Below are 15871 nucleotides of genomic sequence, written 5' to 3'. Positions count from 1 at the left end.
TCTTACCCAAACCAGGGCTCTTCGCCCCTGTGGGGTGCTGCGAGGCTTGATCTAGCCTTCGGCACTGAGCCCCGGCCAAGGGCAGCCCGCACAGCGTGCTGGGCGCAGATGCGTGCAAAATTGCACTCCTCGTCCCAAGTGGTTTGTGCAAGAGCCAGTCCTTTGAGTTGTTCCTGGTATAAACATGTGCCTACATTCTTGGGAAGAATTTGGTTGGGAGAAGGCTTATTTTGCCATTTGGTTTTGTTTTGCAACATTTTATTTTATTTTTTTTAATTACTGTACAAATGACCACGCAGGCATTTTCCAGAACTCTCCTCCATCTTCACCATAGCCTAAGGCAAGCTCCCGAGTGAACTCTCCCCTTCCCACAATGGGGAACTTGAGCAAGGAGGGTTTTGTGGTTTCCCCAAAGCCACAAGGCTCTGGCACTCTGATTCCCAGCCCCACACATTGGCCTTCTGACACCAGCACTTCTTCAAGCCATGATTTGTATGAGAGCTCTCAAGACTGATTGTTTTGTCAGAGAAGAGAAGAGTATTGGCTAAATACAAGAAAAGAAAGTCTGACTGCCTAAAGACTGCATCGTGTTTTCTAAGCAACTGCTGCTGCTGCTTTTTCCCTATTTTGTTCCTGGAAATAATGTACCACCCTTTCCTGTCCAAGTCTGTCCTGAAACTCTTTAGATAATAACAGTAAGGAAGGAGCAGAAGAGAGACACCAAGTGGTTTAACTGTTGAAGAGACTTATTTATTTGTTTGTTTATTTGTTTTAAAAAACAAACTTGAAAGAGGGAAAAAGAAGTAGTTCCTGATCCCAAACCTTTTGGTACCACTGGACATTTTTCCACTGATGTCACCAGGCTTCAGATCAGGACCTTCCTGAGAACACAGCACATGGTGGGACAATCTCAGACGGCAAACTCTGCAAAAGCCATCAGAATTATTCTTTTTCCTTCCTTTCTAGGTCTTTCTGAGAACACACTCCTGTTCCATATTGCCATTTCCTCTCCTCCAGCTTTTGATTTAGGAGCCATAGTGATCCTGTAACTATGTCAATATTTACGGGAGAGATCCTGGATGCTTTTCAAGTCTCAGTTAGAAAATCTTGTGATACACAGGGACAAGAACTGTCGTGAAGAAAAGCTCTTTCTAAGAAAATGCTTCTGGCACCAATTAGACTTGGGAGCTAGGTTGCAACAGAAAACAGCCAGAACTGGGAACTGGAAAATCTGTTGTCCTCATTTGTGGTCTTCTCACATCAGGCACACACACATACACTGCAAGAGCTTGTAGTTTACAGTGCTCGTGTGTTTGTGGTACAGCATAACCCACTCTTAAATTCATGCATACCCACAAAAATGTCTCTTTCCCCAACCCCTGAGATCTCTGTAAGCCTAATGGATAGCAAGGGCAAGTGATCTGCAGCAAAAACTGATGTATTTGAGGAACATCTGGCTGAGCAAAGTGTTCAGAGAGTTTAATGATATCCAAAGCATGAAAAATGAAGTTTTTCTTCTTTACACTGTGAATGTTAGCTGATTTGCATATAAATTGGACCTGTCAAGTGTACTAATATCAATCAAAAAGCTGTGAAAATAAAACTGAAGTTGCAAATAAATCATTCATTTATGTGAATGTTGCTTTTACATGAATTGTTATTTATTTTTTTTCAAAGCTGTTTGAAGAAGCCAAATGCTGAAAAATGGGATATTGGGACATAAGCATAGAAGTCTGAGAGCTTTGGCTTGCAATGCTTTTTGTTTTTTAGAAAAACATTACAAGCCAAAAAGCTTGGAAATGTGCAGCTGCAAGCCCCTCATCAGCATTACACTTGTGCAAGCCTTCTCTGTCTAGACTGGCACTTGTTGTCCTGCTTAGGTTCTCCCTGCCTGAGGTAAACTATCTGTGCCCTGCTGGATGCCTGATTTCTGACCTGACCCATCTCCTTTGAAATGCTGGTGTGTTGAAGTTGCATTATTCATCTGACTACACAATTTGTAGCAATATCCAAGCTTAAGATGACCAGTGCAGGATACTTTGCAGTTGACTCAAAAATGGTATGACACACAAGTAGGAAGACTTTTTAGTGTCACCATTTGCATTACCTTTTCACTCTCAGTCTATGTGAACAGAGAGGGGTGATGTCCTTGAACAGCAACAGAAAAATGACATGTGTGGGCAGCTGCATTGTGCAGCAGTCCCAGATAATGCATTCTAACCCTGCATCCAGGTTGCAGCTATATGGTTTTTTTTCTCCTCCTTTATTTCTTCTTGGGACTGGCCATGTATCATCCCCCTCCTGCCTTGAGGTCCTTGTATTCAGTTCTCTTCACCTTTAGCCACTGGACCAACCTACACTGAATGTCCCACAAGTGAGAAGTGTTGTCCTTTCTGTACCGTGGTAAGTGCTGCCCTTTTTCCTCTGTAGGAGCTGCCATATGCTGGCCCGGTGTGTCCCTGCTGATCCTGCCTTCTATTTCCAACATCACCTGCCTTCAGCATGGGTCTGAATCAGACTGATTTTCTTCCCTCTTTGCAGCTGATGCCTGGCCTTTTGATCTTGCCCACTGAAAAGTGATAGTGCCACATGCAGCTTCTGTGAGATCTTTGCAGCAATGGCAGTCTTCCTGCTGCTCTGCTAGGCCCGATTCTTTCTTGCAGGATAGGTGAGGAGGCAGCTGGGGCAGGGAATGTGATGTTGGGAGAGCCCTTGCTGAGCTCACCCCTGGTCTGTTGACCCTACAGAACAATCATGCAGGTTCCCATGTGTGGAGAAGTGGGGTCGTTGGCAGCCCTAGGTACTTAGTGCTGTTTTAGGAAATTAGTTCATTGCCAGGAAGGCAGCAGGCACCCTTGTGGCTTGAGAGGTTACAACAACCATAAGAATAGCTCTGTGCTGCACCTTCGTCTCATAAGTACCAGGATGTCCTATCTGGTTTTGCAACTGTGGGCTTCTTTGACTGTGCTGGAACAATGGATACGACACAGGTTTCATCTGCTGCTCTCCAACCAGGTACAGGCCTTCATCACCTTCCACCTCTCTGTGTTTCAAGGTCTGATAGGCCCTACGGCTGCCATATGGCCCATCGTGTCATGTCTACTCTGGGGGGTGCCTGGCAGCCAGCTGTCCCACAGCTCCAGCCTGCAGCACACAGCATGGGTGTCTGACACAGACAGACTTGCCATAGCCTGCCTCAGGGATCCTGCTGAGCCCTCTCCACCCAAAGCAGGGAGCCACACACAGCCTACATGGCCAGCCACTGGAAAAGTCCCCGTCCCTGCTGCAGCCATTTCGGGGCTATCAAATGTGTGCTCAGCAGCTGAAGGGGACAGAGACTCACAGCTGCCTTTGGCTTCATGGTGGCACCCTCTCCGCCTAAGGAAGTTTTAAGAACCTGTGAGAGACTGTGGAGGAAATGGTGAGAAGGGGAGACTTAAGGAAGGATGTTTCTTCACTGGTCCAGTCAGATGTGGTGGCCAGGATGCTGTGCTGTGGTGGAGGCCTGGCTCACTTGTACAGAGAACCAGCTGGGAGGTGCACACCGCAGCTGGAGCAGCTGTTCTCAGCTGTCCAGAGGAAAGAAATACCCAGTATCTTTGCACTCCTATGTGCCCTAAGCTAATGTTTTTACCTGTTCTTCTCATCCTACCCGTCTCATTTGCAGGGCTGGCCGTGGCTATGTGGACAGGGCTGGGAGCACCATCCTTGTTCCTCTTGTGCCTGGCTGAGTCTCTCCAGGATGGAGAACTCACATGGGAGCAGACACTGCAATAGATAGGAAATGCTTGTTCAAACAACAAAATAAAATGCAATCAAGCAGTGAAAGCTAACAGGAAGAAATAATAAAAGCAAGAAACAGGAAAAGTGGCAATAACATTCCTAGCAGGTGCAAAACACTCCACTTTTTCTGGTACCTACAGCAAGAGTATTTCAGGCAAGTTTAAGCAGTGCAGATGTGCACAGATTTTTCAATGAGCCCAGGCATTTAAACCAGTTCCAGCCCTGAATCCTCCTCAGCATAAACAAGAGGCCAAAAGATAGCTGCAGCTCTGCAGATGTCTAATTTGTGGAGCCCCACGGCTGTGTGGTGTGCCTGTGTGCGGCCATGGGGCCAGAAATGGTGGGTGTTTCTGATGTGAAACATCTTGAGGCACCCTTGGGAGTCACCCTCTTCCTTCTAACCAGCCTGGCTAGATAACACCTGGTTAATCCATGCTCTGAAGTGCTTTGCAGGCTTGCAGAGCCAGACCTGTGGCCCCCCGTTGGTCTTTGAGGCATCCTCTGAGAGCCAGGACTCCCTGTGCAAACACCTGGTCTTGGCATGGGAGGTCTGAGCGCTGCTGCAGGTGCCCATGCCCAGAGCACTGATGTGGGAGCTTGCTGTGGCTGTCAGACCTCAGGAAGGAGGGATCCGAGCCCCTTTTGCCCTCAGCTTGCTGAATCTGCACCTGCCCAAAGGCTGCAGGCTGGACCAGGGACAAAGGAGAAAAACTCAAATGTTTCTGCAGGTGTTGCTCTTGCCAGAGGGATTTAACTATCTTGGAGCTCTTCTGTGGCCTGAGAGACCCCCAGACAGACATGCAGCAGCCCATTTGTATGTCATAAGCAAGCTTCAGACTGAGGCTGCTTGTGTTTAGAAAAACAACTGAAAGTGGCAGTCCTCAGAGAGGAGATCAAATTAAACGCTCTGTGGTTGCTTACAACACAGTCATAGAGATGTGCCAAAAAAAAAAAATAATAATGGGGAAGTGTTTCTTGTTGCTTGGTTGTATTAACAATATTTCTGATCTCTGCTTAGCTTGTTGCAGTGATGGCACATGGGTGCTGGTGGGCTGGGCAGCACTCCTCTTTCACATCACTGGAAATGTGGAAGGTACAAGGCAGGCAGCAGAGAAGGGAAGTGCTGGAGCTCCCTTGGGTCCTCCTTCCCTCCAGAAACCCCAAGAGCTGCTGCTAGCATGAGACCAGGACATCATGGAGGACATTGTCACCCTTTCCCAGCACAGGCTGGGTTTGGGGTGTTTCAGGGTGCCCTGATGTGCCTGTGTGGGTTTCCCACCAGGGTCATTCAGAGCTCAGCTGGGCCCTGGTGTCCATGTGGACACCCTGGAGGGCTTCTTGCATGCATCCAGTGTCCCCATCCCACCCTGTCCCAGAGCAATTCATTTCCTCTTCTCAAGGAGCTACAACTGCAGCATGACCGGACTGTGTTTGCCCTGTGCTAAACAGGGAACAGCTGGAGACAGATGATTGTTTGGGTTATTTTCTTGTTGCCTGGACGTTTTATTTGCTTGTTTGAGCCCTGACAAAATAGCTTTCCAGTTCCTCCTGAGGCTGGTCTATGCTAAGCCTTCAGATTGTGGGCTGCTTTAGAAAATTGGTGTTTTATAACTCTGCAAATGAGCGTCCCGCTGCTTCAGTGGCAAGGCTCTGTAAACCAGGCAGAAATTTCCTTGCAACAGAGCCAGAGGGACTGGGGGTGGGCAGAAGCGGTCTGAGCTGTCCTTGTCTGGTGTCAGAGATGTAGATATCCCTTTCTGTGGTCCTGGCTGGAGCTCTGCTGTGATTGGGATTAAATGGCTGGCTAAATGCTAGTAGTGAGCAATGCTGATGGGCTGTGCTGAGAAGGATGCCACTAAGCTTTCCTGCTGATCGGCTCCTCACCTTGGGTAAACCTGCATCGCCAAGTCCCTTCCAGCTGGGGATCTGCCTCTCCGTAACACTTACACACAGCCTCTTGCTCCTTCATTTTTGGATGCCGGCTTTTATTCTAAGCAGCTGGACGGTCCTTTGCCCCATGGAAAAGGATCTTTTTTCTCACTGCCGAGCGCAGACGTTTTGGCCGCGGAAAACAGAGTTAAATAAGAATAGACTGATCAGGAAGCAGAGAGGGTGTTGCTGCCAGCTGATACTGGAGAAGTAATATCAGGAAGAATGCGGATTTGGCCAAGGCACTTGCAAGCAGTGCCTTGGTAGGTCCAGTCATGAGCCTGGGTGCGCTGCAATTGTGCTGCTCAGGGCCACCGCCGTGGTGGCTGCACATCCTCGAACCACTGCAAAATGTCCGTCTGACACAGAGACGGGACCAGACTCGGGGTCCCACCTCCTGCTCCACAAAAATCATCCCTTTAACACCTTGCATTTATTTCTTTGGGAGACTTTTTATCAAGCACTGACCAGACCTGAGCCTGTTTGTTTTGGCAGGCACAGACCTGGGAGAGGGGGAGCAGGGAAAAATATAATAACCCTGCCGCCGATTCATCCCTCCTTGTTTATTCCACCAGAAATAGATTTGGCAGAGAGCATCGGGAATGAACTAATCAGCAGGGAATTAATTGGCATGTTTGTTAAAAGGCAGGAACAACGTGGTGAGCAAATTCATGGCTGGATGGCTGGAGGGTTCAAGCAGCCAGAGAGGAGCAGTGCATAGTGGAAACTGTGACTAGTCAGAGAAGTCAGACAGCTGTGCCGGGGAGGTTGAGTGCTGCCCAGAAGGAACCGGGGGCAAAGAGATACGGGCGTCCTCACGGGCAAGGCTGCTTTCAGAAGGGGCTCCATCGTTGAGGCTTCCCTTCCCATGAGGCTGCCATGTGTGGGGGAGATGGCCAGCTTGCAGGAGTGGGAGGGAGGGGTAGGAGAGGTGCAGCTGGAGGAGGCTCCAAGGAAAGGCTGTGGAAATGCGGAGAGCAGGGAAATGACGAGGGACACGTCACTCATTGCAAGCTGAAATGCAGAGGGGGTGGTGAGGAGAAGAGGAGCAAGGAGGCAGAGATTTGGAAGCATCAACACAGAAGGACTGTCCTCAAGAGTGCAGGTAAAGCTTGTATGCTCTTCTCTGACTTCTTTCCCAGGAATGCTTGCCTTCTTCCTCTGGATGAGACACATCCAGGCACCTAGGGCAGAGCCTGTTGGGTTGAGGAACTCTAAAGGCACCTGTGAGAAGAGCCAGGAGAGGAGGGAACATGTACAGAGTGGCATAGACTTGGAGTCTGGTGGCTTGCTACCTACATTTCTGGAGAATAGTGTCCAAAGTGAAGGAACAAGGGAGAAAGGAAGAGTGAGTAGATCCTTAGAGACAGACAGACAGACAGACAGACATGTAGAGTGCCAGGTCTGTGTATACCTGTCCAGGAAGAGAGAGGAAACTTCTTAGGAGGGAGCACTGAGCTCTAGCTGGGAGAGAGGTGGAGATAAGACATAACCTGAAAAAGCACGTACACCTGGAGAAGAGGCAGAAGGTATACATTACCTCCTCCAAACGTTTACTAATGCTATGATTTTCAGTGGATGTGTGCTATGCACCTGGATGGCTTTGTTTTTCAGCATCGGGATGCCTGCTTGCTGGCAAAGCATCACCCTGACTGCCAGTCACTGGGGCTGTCTCTGAGACCCCTGTGCTTAGCAGGATGGACAGGCTGTTTGAGGAAGTTGGGTGTGCTTTGCTTTCGCAGAACATGCAGGTAGAAAATGAGCAATTTAACTCTTAATTATATGCAAAACTACTACTACTACTCTGGTGTCAACCCAAGTATGTCCTCACGCTTGGAGAAGTCAGGATATTGTTACTGCTGTGTAACCAAAGGTGTGTGTGCATGTGTGTGTGCAGCATTTAACCCACATGCATATAAACAGGGGAATAATACATTACAAGGGATTACTAGCTTTTGAACTTTTTGGACTTTTGAAACAGGTGATATTCCAGCTGTACCAGCATGGCTGGGTTAATACTGTAGGCTCCAATTTTTAAATCATTTTTGGCATTTTTCATGATCTTTGCACCATTACATAATCCTACAACCATATGCTAATGTTTATATTACCCTGTTCTTCTGCTGAGAGAGCTAACAAATGCCATCCGCTTCGCAAGTAGGGCTTGCACATTCTTTGTTCTGGACTCGCAGGCTTGGCAGCCTTCTCCTCTACACAGCTCAGAGTCTTTTCAGGATCCCAGCCCGGGAGCTCTGGGAGAACTGGCATTAACTGAGAAATTGCGCAGCTACTAATTTTTTTCTATTTATTTTTATGTGAGACTCTTTCATTTATAACATAAAACTTCCTTGACTTTATACATAAAACATAAAATTTTAGTTGTGTATGTGTAAGTAACATAACCTTAAAATATCCTTGAAGTGTTTCACACGAAAATAGAGAAATTCGAACAGCCTGCAAAATATCTTTATTATATATTGAGATACTTTACAAAATCGAGAGCCTTAAGCTTACTTTGTTGTTTAAATGTCCATTACCATTGGGGTGCAAGTTATATTTTATGCATTTATGATTTACCTGACATCAAACTCCCTCATTCATTTAAAAGTATATTTTATTCCTCTGCAAATAACCTCAAACCCAATATCACTCGTCAGCTTTAGTTTTAAAGTGGCTTGAAAGGAATTTGGGAAAATTAGGAGAGTAGAAAGGGTCTCAAATGCAAACGACAAAGCTAATTCACTTCCAGTCCAATATTGCAGCAAAAAAAATCCTTCATTTTAGGTATCACTACAGTGACTGCTACCTCTAACCAACAAAATCCTCACCTTGAAGCAAGCATGGGCTTGAGCTGATACTCTGGGATGCTCACACATGGCATCAGGAGAGTGTATGTGCTCGGCGCAGTTAGAAGTGCAGGCAGAGGTTTCAATCTTTGCTGTACATAGGCAGGCAAGCTCTGAATCACAATGTAACATCTCACGTCTGCAGCAAAGACAGCATGTACTCCTCTCTGAAATGAAGCTGTGTCTGGCACCAGGAGAGCGTAACCTAGAAAATTCCCTGATACCCTAGCAGCCAACACAAGCCGTGGGCAGTGGGGAACTCAAGTCATCACCTGCTTTCCCTATGGGTGCTGAAATCTGGAGCAGGTACCAGTGAAATCTCAGTGCTCTGTTGTGTTCCCTGCCCTGCTCTGTGCAGGGAGGGATAAGTACTGGAAATGGAGTGTACTGGAGCAGCCAGAAACAGAAAGGGTGAACGGCAGAGGGACACAAGGACGGGAGCTCAAATTCTGGCAGCATGCCTTTGCTTTGGGGCAGAGATTCAGGCTTGGATAGTACAACTGCTGATCCTGGCTGTGCTGTGCTTAGGGTACTGAGCTCGCGGAGCTCTTTTATCATGTCAGTGAGGAACTGAGAGGCCAGAAAAAGAAAAAAATATTGGGTAATAATGACACGAGTGCGTCTGTCTTCATTGCTTTCAGATGAAGGCAGTGAATCACTGCGCCTACCCTGCTCCAAGGGCAGAACATGATGCAATTTTCTGACAGAGAGCATGCCATATTATTGTAATTAGTAGTAGCAATAACAAAGATACTATATCATTGTTATTCTCTGGACTTAGAAAAGAGCTTCATCCAAAGATGTGTGTGTTTTCCCTGTTTGTGAATCTGCTTTCTACCCTGACAGTGTTTTCCAGTGCAATACTGCAACAGATCTGAAGACGTAATTTCCATGGGCTAGGCATCTGGTTCCTGTTACAGATGACCCTACAGACTTTTTCTGCTAGAAACCTTGTTAGTAAAGATCCAGTTGCCTTCTACAATTCCACCTAAGAGAAGGAGGAATGCTTGATTTCTGTGTAAGTATCTGAGAAATGGGAACCCTTTTCAAAGATGATTACAACCTGATGTTTATAATGACAATAAATTACAACAGGCGTTCAGGAATGCAGGGAGCAAAGATACAAAGAAATTGGTCCATGAGGGACCTCGCAAACAGACCATGTGTGTCTTGTGATCCATTTGAATGTGTGATGCTTTAAAAGGTTTGAGGTCAAGTAGGGTGGATTTTCAGTACCAGATGCAGGTGGAACTTATCACAACCCTTCTTTTAATAAAAAAAATAAAGATCAAATTATCCCTGCCCTGGGGTATTGAAACAAGTGGTACGTGGAAAGGGTAAGAAACGGAAAATCTCTTCAGGATGTTTTAAAATGAGCTGGAAAGCCACACTGCCTCCTTGATGTTGGCAGCATTTTAAAATCATTTTCAATTAGAGACATTGGCATGTGGGAAGTCCTTTCCCACCAAGGAAGATTGAAAAAGCATGTGCAGTGCATCGCCATCAAACGAAAAAAAAAATAATCCAAGGAATATTTATCTGGAAAGACAGAGAGGCAGAGGAGTTTTGGTGTCAATGGTTATAGTTTCAAGAGTGTCTGTAGAGACCATTTCATTATGTGCCTTGGTGATATCATCAAGCTTTCTTAGAGATCTGCATTCTGGCAGCTCTGGGTGAGTTGGGGGGGGAAGAAGAGGTGTGTGCATGTGAGAGATAGGAAGGAGGTAATTTATTTTTTTCCTTTAAATGAACACTGCAATTAGAAGAATACAAAATACATCCTGACAGGTGGAAAGTAATATTTTTAAAGTAGCATGACATTTTCCATCAGTATGGCTACATTCATACTGCTATTTTAAATATACAGAAAAATAAATGCAATTTCAATTAAAATACACTAGTAATTAAATGTAAGAACATCAAAAGTAAAATGATTTATTTATGTTCTGCTTTATCTGGTACAGCTCCTAGTAGGTTTCGAGGTGGCTGAATTCTCCCCAGATGGTTAGGAGATGAGGATTATATGATACTAAAAAAGCAATTTAACATCCTTGTATTTTGCAGTGAGGTCTTAGACTTCTGATGCATGTACATGAACAGGGGAATAATTTGGGTTTTCTCAATGTGCCTACTTCTCACATGAGCCCCTCAATCACTGTGTCTATGGATGACTGAAAAATCATCACTAGAACTCATGAACTTGGCAATGCATATTTTTCATTTGTTGTGTGCAATATGTGCATAATTGATATTTCCAGCCAGTTTCTGCCACAACAGCTGTCCATGACATAAAAATAACCGGTTCAACACTGAAGGACTACTTAATTAAGACAGAATAAAAAATTAGCATGAGTAAACTCTGGAGAGACTAATCTATCCTCCTACATTCAGAGGAGTACTTGTCCAGGAGGACCTGTAAGTTAGGGTTGGCTTCTGTTGGCTTGGAAATGATGGTAAACTTGAAAAAAAATGAGGATCTTAGGTAAACACTCACATCAGTTACATCAGTTTATCTACCTGCCTTGCCTACTCTACAGATTTGCTTAGGAGGAGCACACCCTGCTAATGGGGGAGACAGCACATGGCTTTGTGGTTTTATTTATTTATTATGTTCATTTTGTTTGCTTTGTTGCTTTTTCTTTTTTTTTTTTTCCTTTGAGGCTCATCACTGGGTGACATCTCAGTTATGTAGCTGGGTTGTGGATCAAGTCAAAGAGAACAATTTCCTATTCTTGCCTCTATTAAATCCTCGATGAATTGCTTCACTACTTTTTACCTTGTTTTCCCTAACTGCAAAGTGGGGATGCAGCTGTTTTTGTACCTCTTAGTGCCTTCTCCTGACACTCACAAAACATTCATAGCTAAAAGGTGCTATCCCAGCATGGCTACACATGAAGCAAAGCTACTTTCACACAATCACATAATCACAGGATGGCTGAAGTTAGAAGGGACCTCCAGAGATCATCTTTTCCAACCCCCCTGCTCAAGCAGGGTAACCTAGACCATGTTACACATGACCCCCCACGTGGGTTTGAATATCTCCAAAGAAGGAGACTCCACAGCCTCTCTGGGCAGCCTGTCCCAGTGGCTTTCCTAGCTGTTGTCAGTTGAGGAAGCATCTCTGGTACCACTCAATGGCTTGAAAAAAAGGTAAGGCACTTTGTACTTGTGAAAAAGAAAAGCCCCTGTGCTTCTGTAAAAGCTCAGCTGAGCAACTTTTAAAACATTTTAAAGAAATACATCATCAGAGAGAAAGGTGGTGCTGGGGTGACAGACGGCAGATGGAGGAAGAAGGGAAAGAGAAATAAAGCAGTTAGCAAGATTTTCTGTCTCCACAGAGCAAAGGGAAGTCCAAGGCCCTACGAACCACCATTATGCTGGCTATTCCTCTTTTCCTCTTCTTCATCTTCTTACCGTGCTGTAAATCCCAGGAGGACTTTCTGGACCAGTATCAGAAATGGGACTACAGAGATGGCGGTAAGAAGTGGTGGTGGGTCAACCTGGGAGGCATTAGCTAACTCAGGGCTGAAGATTTGCCTATTTCCCCTTGGAGTGGGACACACGCTGCTCACTCATGAGTTGTCTTTCTTGATTCCTGGCTAGCTGCTGAGATTTTTGGAGAGAAAAATGATTTTATAAATAATCAGCTGGGGCATTCAGTGACAGCAGAAAACTTGGGCAGCAGGAGGCAGAGAATTACATAGCGAGGGAGAGTTATCTGCTTTTTAATTTAGATCCTCCTTATATTTGGTATTTGGCAATGAATATTTTCATTGCAACCCATCTGAGGTGAAGAGGAGGGGAATTAAACTAAGACTACTGGCTCATGTTTTCTTGTTCTGTCAAATTTATTTTCCTCGCTTTCATGGATGTCCTGCTAACCTAGCTGACAAGGTCAACATAGAAGGCGTTAACAGCATTACTCAAACACTTGAGAAATGGGGAAACAGCATCTTCTGGCAAATGAAACACACCCTGCTGAACAACCCAAACGCTTTACTGCCGGAGATCTCCAGGTAATTCCCTTTATCTGGAGGTGTGATTTAGTCCTGCCCCGGGTGTCCTGCCTTGAGCAGGATTCATCTTCTTTAACTTTCAGATTGGTCAACTGCAGGGAGACGAATCCCACTCTTGATATCTGTTGTGCTAGCAGCTCTGAGCACCCTAGTAAATTGAATATACTGCTCACTATTTATTGGGAACGATTGCCAATTGCCATGATTGTATTGTAAGAATTACCCTGAAGAAAACTTAGGCTGTCCTCAACACTTCACTTCTGTGATGAATTGTGTTACAAATCCACACATGGATTTGGCCGCAGGGTAGGGAGAAGAAGCTGAGCTGGCCTGTGATATTTTGATTTCAGTCTCTGTAACACCTAAGCAGTGGAAGCTATTCTCTAGTCCATCTCCTCGCATTTCCCCCTTAGCATTACAGGAAATATTTCCTATTGAACACACTCAAATGTCACTTTAATCTGACATTTCCAAAAACAGAGTGGAAAAGACAGAGGAAAATAGAGAGAAGAAGGGAACACAGGAACTACAAGAAACTACTATCTGTTAAACCAGAGTTGTTCCTAAAGCAAATGGTTCTCTTCCACAGCTCAGATTTCTCTTTAGAAAAACAACAACAACAAAAAGAAACAAAAAACCAACCACACACACACATGCACAAAAAAACAAACAAACAAAAAAAAAAACACAAAAAAAAACACCAAACCAAACCAACCAAACCAAACCAAACAAAACAAAACAAAAAAAAAAAAACACCACCCAAAACAATCTCTCCACAACTGCTGTGCATTGAGACAGTTGAAAAGGAAAGGCTAGGAGCATAAAATGACACTAATGAGAAAGTCACACATTATCAAATTAGGGTTTAAGGAGGATACGGTACATAGATTATATGCTGGTCTTTGTCATCAAGTAGATTTCTCCCCACCTGCATGGGGGATGTTATTAGCACAGAACTGATCACAACTTTCATACCCCCAGTGCAGAAATTTACCAGTGCCTAAGATTTTCAGGGCAGACATTAAGTCATGTATTTGGAAAGATCTAACTTAGAGAGATCTAAGGACTTTTTAGATCTTTCTTTGACTCCTTAACTGTTGTGCAGGGAGAGGTAATGAGACTATTCAGTCACTTTTCCCACATAGTGCTTTGAAGTGAGTGCTTGCTGGTAAGGACACAGGCTGGTCCACTTTAAGTGCTGAGTATTGGCAGTAGCCTGTGGGAATCAGTGGCCCAGCCTCCATTTCTGTTCCTGGTTAACAGTGAGTCTGATGAATACTTATTAATATCACATGAGATTGGAATGATGGTAGATGGTCAGAGCTTGGTAAGACCCAGAGGGAGACTGAGAGAAAGCCTTCCAAAGGAAGGGCCAGGGCTACTCCCAGGCATGCCAGTGCATCAGTGCAGCCCTCACCTTGCTAAATCGTGTTGAAAAACTCAGCTGTCCCCTCCTGAGCTTGGGGAGAGTTACAGACTGCAGAAACTAGTGAGGGGGCTCTGCAATCCCATCTGCACTGTGACAGGCAGCACCCTGCCGTTCATCAGGAAGTCCCCACAGGATTTCCTGCACATTGCTGCTCTTGGCTGCTCAGCCCCACTGGTTCCAGCAAAGCAGGATGGTTTTCATCTCCTTCCCGAAAGCAGCAGGGCTGTGAAGTGCTTATGGGAGCTCATAAATCAGCTGTCAACCTGCACCGAGCCAGCTGTGCTCCGGCAGAAATGAAAAGAGCGTGTTGCACACACTGGTCCTGTAGTTCATGGTTTTCTGATGGGCTCAGAAAGGGGTGTCTTACATGAGTGTTTTGTAAGCATCTATTAGCCAACTGCTTCCAGCTCTTTCAGCTCCTGTCTCCTTCCCCAGGCAACACAAGGCCTGGTAGCCTGTTAATTTATTTAGCATACTCAGGAACAGCCCCCAAACTGAGTTATTCTTCTGTTACTCTTCTGTAGTCTCCGTCCCGTGTCTGCGGCTGTAGACAATCTTGTGAGGGAAGTCCAGTCGATAAGGAAAAGGCTGGAAGAACTCAATGAACGTCTCAATGTCATCAACAAAGCTGTCCGCCCCATCCGACTTAATGCTCTGCAGAGCCAAAGGCGTGGAAATACTCAGCTGCGGAGACTCCCAATGCACAGGAGAAGGTTGTATGCTCGCAGGAGACTTCAGAGGAGTTAATTTTCTACCAGAGAAAAAAAAAGGAAATCTCTGTATTTTTTTTTCACCTGCTTAAGCCTTTCCTGATACAATGCTGCTAGACAGAATAAAGCAAAGCACATACAAGAAGGCTTTACTGAGGAAACCAGAACTTACGCATTTTGTCACTCCCTTTCAAACCTATGTTGGTAGGTCAAATCTGACCCTGTTCTTCAATGAAGGCAGTTTTGTGTCCCATGCAAAATGAGTTGAGAAGCTCAGTCTACTTCAGTGTGAATACCTTTAGGCTATGCAGTCATTCTTTCTGCTTACCAGAGTAAGCTGTTTCTATAAAGATCAGTTGAATTTCTCTGTCCTATTTTCACAGCACTCTGTCAGAAACAGCTGGGGAATTCAATCTTCAAAAGTGCTGAATGCCATATGAATGCAGGAACATAGTTCAGTGCTTTGTACTTCCAGCTGGGTGGGGAGGGGGAGAGGAAGCTGTGTTTTAAAATATGGCCTTAACCTATTCTTCACCAGTGCAAAGAATGCCCAGTTCATGTGTTCAGAGAGTGGGTAGGCTTGGATAAACTTGGTCTGTGCATAGTGTTTCAAGAGTGAAGATGTATCAGACTCTAGGGACCAAATTTCAACATCTTCATTCTACAGAGAGCTTTCTTTAAGCTATCTGGAAGTGGGCACTGAAACCCTTGTTATTCAACAGAGATGTCCAGAACTTCCAACACTGTGAAAGACATCACAGTGACTTCAGCCAAGACCCTTGGAAAACAGGATGATTTTCCAAAACTATTTAGATACTTAATAGCATAAATAGATGTCTAGAAGAATTTTCCAAAATAGCTTAGGAGACGGTTTAGTTTCCAAAATCACAGGTAATTCAGTTGGTGTCCGACTGGTAATTTGGTGTCTAATTCATGGATTATCTTCTCCACATGCAGACACAGACCTCCAGTCATTATGCACTGAATGGAGGATAGAGTGTGCTTGTTCTTCAGGTCTCTAAAGAGATTCTTACCCAGCACTGTACCCAACTGCATACCTGAAATCTTTTGAAACGTAGATAAAAGAGTCAGAGAAAATAAACTATTTTTAAAGGTCTGAATGAAGCAATTTATGAGAATAAAATAAAGAATGAATTA

At 45.0% G+C, this 15871-nt stretch overlaps 1 protein-coding gene across 1 annotated transcript; it reads left to right on the top strand.

Moving 5' to 3' along the window:
* The first annotated feature begins 6667 nt into the window (after nucleotides 1–6667).
* LOC311441306 (uncharacterized protein) lies at nucleotides 6668–14858 on the top strand. The gene is made up of 5 exons (XM_084529257.1): nucleotides 6668–6817; nucleotides 9405–9576; nucleotides 11897–12035; nucleotides 12445–12574; nucleotides 14528–14858. The coding sequence occupies exons 2-5, from the start codon at nucleotides 9562–9564 to the stop codon at nucleotides 14748–14750; spliced, it is 507 nt and encodes a 168-aa protein (XP_084385383.1). The 5' UTR covers nucleotides 6668–6817; nucleotides 9405–9561; the 3' UTR covers nucleotides 14751–14858.
* Nucleotides 14859–15871: the final 1013 nt, after the last annotated feature.

Source organism: Aythya ferina (genome assembly GCF_964211825.1).
Source record: "Aythya ferina genome assembly, chromosome: 1".
NCBI lineage: Eukaryota > Metazoa > Chordata > Aves > Anseriformes > Anatidae > Aythya > Aythya ferina.
This window is presented reverse-complemented; position numbering and strand designations above follow the sequence as displayed.

What these genes read in the sequence shown, in the direction of transcription:
- LOC311441306 (XM_084529257.1), top strand. An exon ending in ATGGGACTACAGAGATGGCG is followed by an intron (nt 12,036 to 12,444) that starts GTAAGAAGTGGT and finishes CTGCTAACCTAG; the next exon opens with CTGACAAGGTCAACATAGAA. An exon ending in TTACTGCCGGAGATCTCCAG is followed by an intron (nt 12,575 to 14,527) that starts GTAATTCCCTTT and finishes ACTCTTCTGTAG; the next exon opens with TCTCCGTCCCGTGTCTGCGG.